Source organism: Ammospiza caudacuta, chromosome 3 (genome assembly GCF_027887145.1).
Source record: "Ammospiza caudacuta isolate bAmmCau1 chromosome 3, bAmmCau1.pri, whole genome shotgun sequence".
NCBI classification, from domain to species: Eukaryota; Metazoa; Chordata; class Aves; order Passeriformes; family Passerellidae; genus Ammospiza; species Ammospiza caudacuta.
Window position 1 is genome coordinate 91497202 of NC_080595.1, and position 13659 is coordinate 91510860.

Genomic DNA, 13659 nt, shown 5'->3' on the forward strand with positions numbered 1-13659 from the left:
ATTTATATTAAACTCTACAATTTCTATTCTTCAAAAAACTAGTTAATGTGAAGGCTGCAATTATAATAAATCTGGTATTTCACGTGCATAAGATTGATTATATAATATAAACCAGAATTCCTTAGTTATTTAATTCAACAAATGTCACATTTGGTATTTTTTTGCCACTGTAACTGTATTGATTCAAGTGAATTCCAGCAGCAGGGAATGTATGATATTGAATTACCTCTGCTGCTACTACTGATTATGAAGGAAAGATGATAAGAAGTTTAATATATTTTTAAAATATACATTTGTATTTGAAGCTTTTTTCTTTATTGTTTACCTCTATATATCAGTGGCTATTAACAGATGTAACGAAGTGCTGGAGGTCCAGCCTTTCATGTCTTTTCAGTTCTTCAAGGTTAGAAACATCAGCCAGAGAGAGAGAGATGGTAAATAAGATGAGTATATAAAAAAGCTATAAAAATCTTTTTTCTAAATGAAAAATTAAATTTTAAAATGTCAATGTATTTTTACTTATTTTTAAAAAATATATATAAAATGAAAATAAGAACTTAAAAATAATATAAAGCCACAAGTACTTATCTGTACTTATCTTTTGTTTTCCCTCAGTGGCAATGGTTGTGTTTTCTGGCTAGTCATGTGATATTTGCTTGTCTGGGTTTCTGTGAAGCAGCTTAGATTGCATGACCAGTTTTACCAGCTGGAAGTACCTGTTTCTCAATTGCTGTGAGTGAAACTAAGAGGAGCACAGTCCTGTCACTGCTCAGTGCAGTACCTAGCAACTTGAAACTGTCTGAAATGCAGTAATTGTAATTGCTTGTGTATGCTTTCTAAACGTCAAGAAAATAATATACACTAGGGGAATATAAATAATGCCATGATTTAATGGCATCTCCCACCTGAAAAAAAGAAAAATCTTGTTTCTCTATTTTAATGTATTTTCCAATCATAGTTTTACCTTGCAAGCAATTTTGGTGATTATTTCCACAATGTCTTTAGGCCAAAGATGGTAAGGTGTTCTGTAATTTTTCCACCAAAGCAATAAAACGGGAAGTGCAGGGTAAGACACATACAAAATAAGGTGATATCAAGATATCTCCATTACTGTGCAACAGCCTGGAGCCTCTAGTCTAATTTCTTGTTTGTATTTCCTTGTTACAAATGTGCAAATAAAATAATGGGAGTTTAGCAATGCTAACACATTATATTGGAATTTGCCATAAATCTGTCTGTGTTTGGGCTTGTTATTGCACACTTATTCCCTTTCTTCCTTTTTCTTTTAAAAGGAATATTTTGCCCTCTGACTTAATAATGTCCAGTGATACAGAACAGCTGCTGTCAAGTGTCAAAACAAGAGCATGACTAAAGGGTGAGGTAGAGGGGGAAAATGTTTTTGAAGACAACCAAGGTAGTCAAAGTCCTCAGCTGCACTTCCTAATTAGAGAGAGAAGATGAAAGCAAAGCTATAGGTCTTCAGGAAGGCAAGGGCCATCTCTAGCTGATTTTAGTGTAGACCCAGGCAGGGTGCAGTGAATGGTGTCAGCTGTACAGAAATCACTAAAGCTGATGTGATGCTCCTGCCTGTGTGCAGGTAATCCTGCCCCTTGAAGGCCCCTTGGGCTGGAGGCTGCATCCCTGGCTGTGTCCTGGGGAGTGGCAGCTGCTCCCTAGGGAGTGCATCCTTGAGTGCTGATGGCACTTGGCTGGCTTTTATCAGGTGCAAGGACTAAGTGTTTATTGTGCTGGCTAATAATAGTCAAAAATTGTGTTGGTCTGTTATGAAAAGCAATGATCAGACTCAAGCACCTTAGCTCCTGAGAGAAGGACAGAGCTGTTGTTTCTCCTTCACATAAAATAACATCCTGAGCTCCTGGCATGGTGCAGCATTTAGCTGTTATTCTTTCACTGTTGATTCAGACCGTGCATTTTTTGTTCCAGTGCTTGGTCACTTGTGTGAAATGGAGGGGGAGGTAAAAGTAGGAGAGCACTTTGTACCTGCACACTTGGATGTGTCTGAGAGACCACACTTGTTCCAAACTGTAGAGGAAAGAGGAGTTGACTGCATTTCTACATATAACCTGCCTCTGTTTTGCCCAAGCACTCCAGGAGACAGCTGTTAGTAGAAGTAACTAATATTTGCCTAGAGTTTTTTAGAACTAGAAATCTGTGTCCATCATTTTAATGTTCCAGCCACAAGATGATCAAGTAATGTAAACCATAATTCTGCTCTGTTCCATAATTGCTATTTGCTTATGGATGCAAATTACAATGAAGCATAATGAGAGTCATAGCTCTTCAATTAGTTTCACTTTAAACAAGCAAACAAGCGAAAAAAAAAAAAGCAGCGGAGGCAATAATCATGTTTTCCTGTATGATTCAATACAGTTCAACCCCCTGCATGTTAGACTTCATTGAAAAGACAATTAACAGTCATAAGATTTACATAAGATATAACAAAGGAATATCAATCTACTTCATAGTTTTGAATCAGAAAAAAGAATTTTTTACACCAACAAGTCATGGGAAAGTCAGCATATCAGGTTCAGTGGTTTGGGGTGTGGCTCCCTCTGTTTACCTGGTGCATGTGCAGTTCCAATTCCTGAAATCTGGCTAAGCAATTGAGAGCTTTACCATGATGTGGACTTATTATTTTCCCTGGTCCATCTCCTGTGCAGGGGATTCAAGTGAACAGAGAGCACTGTGATAAAATCAAACATTTAGGTGAAAATGCCTTCATTTACCCTCTCTTGTCTTTGTGCATTCAGGCCCTATATACACAGTCCTGCTGAGAGGGCAGCAGGGGGAAGGAGAAAAAAGCAGACAGACAAACAACTACTTGGTATAGGTGGCTCGGAAGCCCAAAGAAAATGGAGAAGATACTTGCAATTTATTTCTGATATTGCTCAGAATTAGCTGCATTTACATTAGAAAATGTGAACATATTTTGCTTTTTTTTTCAGAGCAAAAGTTTTTCCAATTTGTTTTTTATTAAGCAAATACTCTAGGGACTGTAATTTGCCCAGATACACTGGTATAATTGAATTTTTGTTCTACTAAAGTGGAGTTAAACAAAGATAAAAACAGCCTTGAAATTGATTAAATATGGTTCCTGATTTTGTTATGGAAAATTGAAAGAATAGCAAGCTATCAAACAAAAGTTCTCCTGTCTGCTGAGCCACCACTAGAATATAGAGAATGTTGATGGTTATAACCAAGGCAGTGTTTTGTCTGTTAAATAAGGCTTTAAAACACAATTAGCCAGTTAAAAACCCACACCAAAACAACTACAGGTAAAGTAAAAAACAAACATGTAAGTTATATAGATTCATTCTTTCATGTTATTCATATTAACTCTGATAAAAATTGTCTTTATTTGGATAAAGAAGTTGAATGAATTTTTGTTTTGTAGGTCTCTTCTCAAGAATCTGGGACCAAACCATTGACCTTCACATTCATACCATCCATTGGACAGCTTCCAACTCATTTTGAGGTTGTGGATATCTCTAAGTTCCTTGTGACAATTCCAGAGGAACCAAAGGATCTGAGCAACCAAAAAATTGTAAATAAGGTAGATTTTTGTTTGCATTACTTTTTCCACTTCTTCGAAAGATAAAGAAAATTTTATTCTGAGCATTGCTGAACTGAAGCCCTTTCCCTTGAGTGGTTCCTTGGCTTGTGCTTGGTTTAATTACCCAGATGTGGAATCATTGTGCAAGACAAGGCGAGTGTCTGCTCAATAGCTTGCTTTGCCTTTGCCAGACTTTATATTGGAAGGAAACCCTTGATCATCTCAATTCTGTGCTCTGTCAGTCATGCAGTGGCAGAGGGGGATTCCTTCTTAATCTTCATGACAGCAAGAGTGGTGTGCAAGGAGTGTTATTACATGGAAATGGACCAGGAGTTGTTCATTGGATCCTGGTTTCAGCAAATGCCAGTGCTGTGGCTTCCAGAAAGGTGCCAATTCCTTTCATAGCTGCATAGTAACGCATCAAAGTGGAAGCAAGCTTTTGATTTTTGGAAACTTTTTCCTGTGATTTCCTGCAACAGTGAAGCCAGCAGTGCAGCATTCCTGGCTCTCCTTCTTTTAGTCAAGCCTTTGTTTGTTTCTTTCCTGCCTCACAACAGTTAATGTGTTATTTTATTCCATGCTGCTTGGAAGGCTACCACAATCCTCAGGTTACTATTAGTGCTTTTGGCAATTCTGCTTTTGTGTAACAGCTCTTTCCCTGGGACATTGCTGGGGCTGCAGTTCTGGGTGCTTTTCCATGTAATAAACTTTTCGGAGGAGTTCACAGCCCTCTGACCTGAACATATTCCAGCATTTCAGTGACCTATCTCTTGAAAAGGGGTTAGGTCTGGGCAAAGGGTGGATGTATTTGTAGAGACATTCACTGGAATATTATCCCCAGGTGGTTTAATGAATTAGTTACATTTACAGCTGCTCAGTATTGGTTTTGTTGTAAGTAATGCCCAGAGTAAAGCAGCATCAGGTCATCCTGTGTTTCTCTTCCCCATGTGTTTCTCTGTAGACAGAGGAACCCTTTTTGGCCGTTGATGCAATAGTGAGGCTTTCATAGCACAGATTAGTCCCTCTTCTAAAATGTCTAGAACCTGAACAATGTTTTGACAACCAACATCAGATAATTAAAATAACACTGTCAAACTCATAGTGCTGCTATCCCCCTTTGTGGTCCAATATTTTTTCTAAGAACTGAATTCCAGGACTCATGGAGCTGCCAGTGAAGCGGAAATTTGTAATTACTGTGTTCCTCAAGCAGCACTCAAATATGAGCCCCATCTGGAGGCTTCCTCTTGCAGTACACAATATGTCCATTCATTTACCTGATTCCTCCTCTGACAGAAACATGATTTACAAAGCAGTTTCGATACTGAATGCCTTAGTGATATGTGTGTCATGTGTGTAGTCTGCACTATTCCTGCTTTCGTCCGAAGCATGCTTGAGAAGTGACATACTGGATGTGGAAATTGCAGCAAATATGAGGAACAATTGTGGTCTGTGCTGCGAGGCTTGAACATACAGCAAAGCTCTCTGACCTCTGAGTCTTTGAAGAATGCCTTGTCTTAAGGGCCTTTGTTCCTTCATTAATATGTATAGGTTTTGTCCCAGATTTGTCTGTCAGGCTGCTCTGAGGAGCATTGTCTGCTCTGTGGATGCGGTGGTCGGGGTGCCTTCCCACCGTGTCTGGTGTAGTGCGGTGTGACAGCTCACTGGGCTCGGCTGCACCTTCCTTCCCAGCCCCTGAGTTGGCCCAGTCTGGGGCCACCGCTGTCTCAGAGGCCCCTGTTGCTCTGTGAGCTGCTGGGAAGGCAGCCCCCACAGCACTGGCTGCGGGCTGGAAGCTGGGACTCCCCAGGGAAGTGGCTTCCGCTGTGCACTCATGCCTAAATTCTTCATTAGGCTACTGCACTTTTGGTAGTGCAGAGGCAGCCACTACCTAAAGCCAAAATTGCTTTACATTTTGGGGAACAAAAATAAAATGCAGTTAATTGGGATTTTTTTCCTTGTGTCTTTTGCAGTTTGACACAGACTCTGATGACCTGGTCTTAAAGAGTGGGGCCAAACAAGGCTGTGTGTCCACTGTCTGTGCAGACAGCACCCGAACGGCTTTCCCGTCCCTGGGGTGTCATTCAAGCAGAGGAGAAATGCAGGAGAATGACCTTTTTAAGGCTGAGTTTATCCTGATTACGGACTCCGGTGATGAAGATGAAGTAGCTGCTGCCTCAAGCAATGTTCATCAGCCTTCCAATGGCTACAGTGCCGTCAGTGCTCAGCTGCTGACCGCATCCCACCTTTCCCCTGGCACCGAGGCAGGGACACCTCCCGGCAATGGGCACCTTGCAGGTGTCGCACTTTCCCACAGTACTACTGACCCACAAAAACATCAGGTAATGAGATCTTTAGAGATAACCTTTGCTTTCTAAAACTTTCAGGATATGAAGCCAGTTTGTGTAGCTGGTGGGTGAATTTGTTCTTAATTAACATTTTCATTGGCCATTTCTGTAAGGTTGGGACCTTAAGGAGGTGTCCCATCCCTTTTGACTTGCTGCCTCTCCAGCCTACCCATATGATTCTGGTGTGTGTGTGGAGCAGATGAGGCACATTTATTCTTTCCTTTAAAAGCAGCTCATCATGACAGCAAGTTAATCAGGAGATATTAGGTTCCTAGGTAGTCTAAATTGGGTAAGGTCCTTGAAATCAATGGAGCCTCGAGATCATTTGAATTTTTAGCATCAGACTTCTTAGACCTCGATTATTTTTTCTCCTCAGCACGTCTTGCAGTCCTTTATGCAAGAGAAAGAAGCTGTGAAGTCCTATTATTCTGATTGCTGGTTGGTACACCTGACTTTGCACAGGTGTAAAGAACTAATGAAGATGAAATTTCTATTTTATGTGGACCTTTATGGGTGCATTTATCAACTTATTAAATTTTCAATTCTCCCTGGGGCATTTCCAAAAAAAAGTCTTTGAAACGTTTCATTTACAAAATACATCAATCCAAAGTACTGCATGAAAAGTTAATGTCTCCCCTCTTGGGAAGAACACTGATGTATATTGAAGGGTGTATATGCAGTGGAAAATTCCACTTTTAGCAAAATAGCAATGTCTGTGTCACATGAAATAAATTCAGGCACTTCCTTTGACCTTGACTGGGTTACCATCACTTGAAAATGCAATTCTTCATTGATGATTTAAAAACAAATGTTAAGCATGGCTACTTTGTTTCTGAAAATGATTTCCAGATTTCCTATCTTGTGTTGAAATACTTTTGCCACTCAATTTTTCATAAAAATTCAGAGTCAATTTATGATAGAAGACATTGTGGATAAGAAATCCACTCTGGTTTGGGATTCACAGCATATGAAATGTTTATTTCTTCTGAGAAACTCCCAGTAAAGCCAGTGAGATTTTTCCATGAGGAAGGTTAAAGTCATAGGTAAGCATACATAGAGGAAGCAGCCTGTAACAGAATACTTCTTCTGAGGAAATACAAATTTACTTTAGCAATGTTTGGGCTTACTTGGGTATTTTTTAAAAAAGCTTCTACAGAAACTGGGTAAATTTTAGAATACTATACAGAGGAGTTCCTATGTTGGATCTTTCTTAAGTTTCTGGTGACTTGAGAAGTAAAGAGGGGTTTAGCTGGTGAGGTTTAGCCGGAGAAGATAAAGATTGCACAGAACAAGAAATTAAGTCCAACTTTGCTAACTGTCCACCTGAACAGGAAGAGAGGCAGTATGTAATATGGGTAATTGCATATCATGTCATTATTCTTTAGTCCCAAATTTTCAAGACTGTACTTCCTCAGTCTTCATTATCTCAGCATCTTTAGCCATCTCTATGGGTTCATAAAAAAGCTGTTTTTACTAAGCTGCCTTTCACTGTTATTCTGGTTCTAAGATGTTTCCTTAGGCATCACTCTTTCTGACTTGTTATCTAATGAAGGATCATCAGTTCTGAAATGAGGGAAAAACTACAAAAAGATTAAAGATATGCATTGTTTATCTGTTGGTACATTTCCTTTTTACAAAGGATTCCATGTATGGGCTACTTTTTCAGTTCTTGGATTATAAGGGCAGTATCATGTCCTTTTTAAGAGTTATTGCATGTAACATTATGTTAACTTAAAAACATAATTAGACAATGAGTTTCCTGTCAGATGTGAAAAAAGCAAGGACCAGTATTGGGGACCATTGCATTGCAGAAGGGATCACACTAACTGACCCAGAGGGCTCATTTTGCTTAATACATTTCTGACTTTGTTTAAACAAAATGAAAAAAGGAAAACACTAAAAAATTGGAAATTTCTGTTCTGTGAGACACAGAGGTCCTGACTGATGTGTTGGAAAATGCCACGCTATATTCAAGGCCTGAAAAAAAATAACCTGTTATTCTGATCACATTTGGAACTTCTTGGTAATAGTTTAATGTTTATACATTGTGTTGGGGGTTCTTTTGCCCCCCCCCTTTTTTTTTTTTTTTTTTTTTTTTAATGTTAAAGAGGGTCTAGCCATACAAGAGAGTCAGACTGACTCCTGCCTTTGGGAATTTACCCTTTGGCTTGAGTGGGATGTCTGCTTCCCGAATGTCAGGCATGGGCTCAACTTGGAGAAATTTCTTGACTTGCTGTAGGGGGTCAGTAACTGGAGGGATTTTTAGTTATTTGAAGTCACTTATGTTTCTCAGTCCATTGAGTGCCATCTGGTTTGGCTTTTCCAGACAAATGAGTTGGGGTCCCTACAAACTCGTGCCATTGCTTGGACAATGCACCTTCCTTGTTGGGAGAAATTGGACTAAATAGCATTTATATCAATTGGGTCTTAGCTCACAGTCTGAATTACTGTGTTGTCTCTAGGGATTTTTTCAGGTTTTCCACAGTTTCTGGTGTTTCCTTCTGACTTTCTGGTTCTCAGGTTGCAGTCTTTGTAGGTGATTTGTTTTTAATTTTTCCTGTCTATAAGGAGATTCTACTGAGGTCAAAGGATGGTTAACTGGGCCCAGGATCAGGTCTAAATTGAAGACATGATTCACTCAGACATGACTTCTGCCTTTTGGGGTCTCAGTTTGCACACTCTTTGCTTTTTCCTGTTTGACCAGCACATCTTTCAGGGTCTTGCTGGTATAACTAACCACATCTTTTGTGCCCTGCCAGAACAGTGTGACCTTACCAGAATGACCATTTGCCTTGTCTCCAGCTCAGTTCTGCCATTTAAAATGTGCTAAAGGTCTTCTAGGCAAGGCTCAATACTAGTATTATGTCCACTTTGAAAATTCTGGAATGATTACTACAAGGCATCAAGATCTTTTTCAAGTGCCTTTATCCCTTTGTGCTAGTGTAACCTTGCCACCTATTTCAGCTTTTCTCATACATTTTTGGGACACATATTGGGAGGTATTAAGGAGAAGAGAAAAGGACTTGCAGTTGAATCACAGACCAAAGAAGCAAAAATCTACTTTGGTCACTCACTTCTTCTGCACTAATCCAATTCACCTACAGGAGGGTTTAATCCAGTAGAGAACCTGAACAGAAAAAATTCCACTGATTTAGGGAAGTTATTCTATCTCACCTGGCACTGCTGAGGCTGCAGCTGTAAAGCCATGCTCAGTTTGGTGGCCAGCAACCTTCAAATTCAAGAGAGATGTGAGGAAGGGAGTGGGGTCCGACACAAAGGTGTAAGCATGTCTGGGGCACAAGTGAGCTGAGGCTGAAGGAGCTGGCTTTGTTGACTCCCATCAAGAGACAGCCAAGGAGGCGTCTGGGAGCTGCCCAGAGCCCCTTGCAGGGCAGTTATGGACACGACAGAGCCAAACTTTCTCTGCAGGGGCAGGTGAGGCAGCAATGGCTGCAAACCACAGCGTGGGTGATCCCATCTGGACCCCAGAGCAGCTTCCTCAGTGGGAGGTGGTGCAGCACTGGCACAGGCTGCCTGGGGGAGCTGGAGCTCCATCAGAGCTCTGGGGACTGAGGGGACACAGGCACAGCTGACTGAGCCACTGCTGCTGGTGAGAGCCCTGCTTTGGCTAGGGGGCTGCACTGGATGACCTCTGGAAGTCGCTTCCAAGCCACTTTGATTATGATTCCCTGATCCTGTAAATGAGGTTCATCATCTATGGATGTGGTTATTAATACTGTGTTGCAATAGCAAAATCATTTCTGAATACTTGATTAATGGCTCAATTAGCTCAGCATGTGAATGTTCAGTGGTATTTAAACTGGAAAAATTCTGCAAAATGTCTTTATCTTACTTGCAGGAGCATATTTGTCATCTGCTACCATGAACATTTTTGTAGCTGATTATAAATCTTATTAAGTTTTTACTAATTGGAAGTCAGTGCACATCATATGATTTTATTATGAAGTTTCATATTTGTTCCTCACTTTCTTTTAATCTGTTGTCTTTGTAAGGGAAATTTATCCATTCTAGTTTGAAATACAGAGATTAAATACCCTAGCTCTGTTTTTGTAGTTGATTAACTTCCAGAATTCATTATTAAATTCAGGAAGCTGCTCCAAATTATCAGATTTATTACCACACTGCTTTTCAACTTGTTAAATAATTTTATCTTTCATGACATCTTTAATAATAGTTTTTCATAATGATTAAATGCTGGTAAATGATTTTCAATTTCCAGTATTTTTGCTTCTTCTTCATTAGCAGCATTTTCAACAAGAGGCCTAATTTCTCAATTGAATAGAATATATATACAAGGATACAAACAACATTAATTTTTATATCCAATATCTTCCCTGTGTACATCCATTGACTTTCCACTTTGAAATGTGACACCCTAACACATGTATAAAAACAGGACAAGTTAGTGTTGTAAAGGCATTTGGAGGTTTTGTGTTTATTCCTATAAATCAAAGCATTGACCTGGCTTTTCTGAAGTTACCTTATGCAGAAAGCATCTTTGGTTTAAAAGACTTGCTATTTGTATGGTATCATTTAGCAAGAAGAGCTCACTGATTTTAAGTTATAAGGGCTAATAGGGTTTTGAAGTGTGTGTTTAGCCCATATTTAGGCATATTTTTGCCTTTGAAAGCTTTTAAATCTTCCTCTTCTGTTGCAGCTTCTTCCAGCATATGCTCTCACTTGAACATTAGTTTTGTTCTTATTTTTGTTTTGTAATATATCAATACTATATTATATAATCATAATCATCATAATTCATCTCTATTATGGGTAAGACATATGTATTAAAAATATAATTAATAAGCTGAGCCAAAGCCATGAGAAAGTAGTGTGTTGAAACTGAATCATATAATAATAGTCTTTCATGGAGCTGCATAATATTTTCAGGGTATTTAACAGCAGTTAAATAGGTGTTCTGATATTTACGTCAAGTTTGATGAAATTGGAGTCAATTTCCCTGCTTTGAAATTGCTCAGTCAAATGTTAGGTGACAATTTGTATCCTTTTGGTTTTACAGTTGACTTTAATCATGATTTCATACTGCTATGCTTTATTCATATTGTGCATACCTCAGTTTTTAATTTCAGCATTATAATAACTTGGAAGATTTTGAGAGAATTTCTTTCTTTAGAAGCATGAAACTGTATAACAGGTTGATAATATACTTGATGCTCTAATTAGTTTTGACAAATCCTAATTAGAATAGGCCCAAGAAAAAAGACACCCATGAAAGAGCTCATTACTGTTTTATTAGTGTATCGAAAGACTGTGGAGAAGGGGATAAGGACTCTCACATGCCTGCAAACTGTCAAATGCTCTGCTCTGTGAATGACAGGAGAAGTGAAAAGCAGACTGGATGTCTGATTTAAGTAGTTCCAAGCAAATTTCTCATTCTGATATCACAGTGCTGCAGAAGGGCAGTTTGGTTGTTTACTGAATGAGAAAAAGAACACTTGACTTGAATCCTGTTTTCAAAAAGGCTGCTTTCCAGTGAACTGGCAAAGTGAGATTGGGCACTATTGCAATTTTCTTACCTTCCATTGTGTTTGCATAATGTGGATGGCATCACATGATTCTGGACACTCATGGCACCACTGTCTTGGCTTCCACCTAAAAGGAAAAATACTGTAGCCTTGAACCTGTTTACATCAACAAAACTGAAGTGTCATAAACCCAAAGTACCACATAGCTTGTCTGCCTTCAGTGACCTCCCCATAAGGACCTTATCCATCTATGGCCAAGCTTAAAACAGCCCTATGCTTTTAACCCACACAGCAGTACTAATGGCACCCTATACGCATGACCACAGGACTGAAATGTGAGGTGTTTAACAGTTCCACAAGTTCCATCTATTTTAACAATTCTTTTTTTTTTTTTTTCCTCTCCAGTTAATTTCTACTCTTTCCACCTCTGATCATCTTTCCTCTAAACCACCTGCTGTCCACTTAATTTCTCCAATTAATCAGAAAGTAGCGTGTGGTGCCGTGGTTAACATGAATCAAGCCTCTTCGCTGGAAGATTCCTGTAACAACTGGCAGTCAGCAACCAGGTTTTCTAAGCAAGAATCATCTCTCTACTTTCAGTCTGCTTCCCATAGCTCACCTCCCGCAATGTCTAAAATATCCTCTTCTGCATCAAAGAGTTGGTACTCCACTCCTCAATTGTATGATAACCTACAAACACCAAGTCTCTATAACCCTGACTGTGTTTGCAAAATGGGAGGCTTCACCACATCCTCTGTTCAGACAAAGAGTCCAAATATTTCCTCCAATCCTCCATGTTCAGCTGAAGTGCAAGGATCTTTAGCTCAGTCTATATCCCTGAGTTCTTCCAAAAAATTGAGAGCTCTGTCTCCTCTTCCTGTACATATAATAACACATTCATTATCTCCTAGCCCTAAACCTTTGTCTCCACCCTCTCTTTATGGGTCCTCTTCGACCATATGTAGTATAAATGAGCCTTGCGCACAAACGTTATCCAGAGGAAATTCAGCCAAGTCAGGAGTCAAATCCCCTCTGCCAACCAGACTGACTCTCTTAACTGCTATTCTGAGATCAGGCTCCTCTCAGCGGAGGCCGCTTTCTCCTGCTTCTTGTCCCACATTTTCCCCTAGCTCCCTTAGTTCCTCAACACTTGCAATAGATCAAAAGTTCAAAACAACTCCCCCAACCCCCAAGAAATCTCTTTCAAGCCCTCCTATAAGGCCAGATTCCCCCAGCAAAGAGGATTATTGGCTTTCAGGATGGGCTCAGCATCTGCCTTTACCTTCCAAGCCTCATCCCACCCCTCAAGCGAGGTCCCTTTCTCCTAAAAAGCCCCCTCCCGTTCAGTCGCTTTCTCCAGACTGCCGAAATTCTTTGTCATCCCCTCTCTCCTCCTATAGAAGATCAATTGCCTCTCCAGATTTGCAGTCTTCACTTCGTCCTCCTAGTGCCCCAGCTCCCTCTTCCATTGCATACCCCACCTCTCCTTCTCCAGAAGGGCTGGGCTGTTCTGCCTCCCGGTCCCGGGCACCTCAGAAGTCTCAGAGAGTGCACACTTACTCACCCATCTTCACTTGCCAGTCATATCCTTTGCTTGCTTCTACCTGTCCTAGTGGTGCATTGTCTCCTCCCTCAGAAAGATGCTCATCTCCTTCCCCAAGTTTTTTGCACTCACCTTCTAGATCTAGATCAGATTCATCCCAAACATCTGTTCATGAGATCAGTGCCTGCTCTCCTATCCCTTCTGGCATCTCAAAGCAGTGGCCTCTCCCACGGCCTCACTCTACCCCACTGGTTCCACAAACTGGTAGCATTAATTCCCATCCACTACAATTGAATTCTTCATTGGTGCAAGAAAATTTTAGGTCTAACTCCTCCTCTCCGAGACCTGAGCATTCTGCCACCTCATCGGTGTTAAAGTGCAGATCTCCCATCTCAGACAAGGCACCAGGCACACTGCCATCAAGACCCAGAGAGCTGACTTCACCACAGTCTTTTTCCCTGCCTCCTGGCCATGAAAACTTCAAACCCAAGGTACTCTTGGTGCATGCTTATTTTATAATATTTCTTTGTCCCTATAGGAAAAAAATCACACCCATGTTGCAGAATACTAGTAAAATAAATGGAATGTGGAAAAAATGTGGAAAAGGAACAGGTTTTGTATTAATAGTGAAGATAGTGAAAATTAAATCCTACCCTACAACATCTTCTCCATAATACAGAACTGTGTTCTGTA

General features: G+C 40.1%; 1 protein-coding gene across 2 annotated transcripts in view; it reads left to right on the forward strand.

Annotated features, from left to right (window-relative positions):
- MLIP (muscular LMNA interacting protein) overlaps nt 1-13659 on the forward strand; it is a 103658-nt gene that overhangs the window by 39274 nt on the left and 50725 nt on the right. Inside the window, exons 2-4 of one of the 2 annotated variants that reach the window (XM_058801920.1) lie at nt 3416-3574; nt 5545-5913; nt 11829-13457. In XM_058801920.1, the coding sequence (XP_058657903.1) occupies nt 3416-3574; nt 5545-5913; nt 11829-13457 (2157 nt within the window). The remainder of the gene's footprint in view (nt 1-3415; nt 3575-5544; nt 5914-11828; nt 13458-13659) is intronic. The other variant, XM_058801921.1, reaches the window with a different exon arrangement.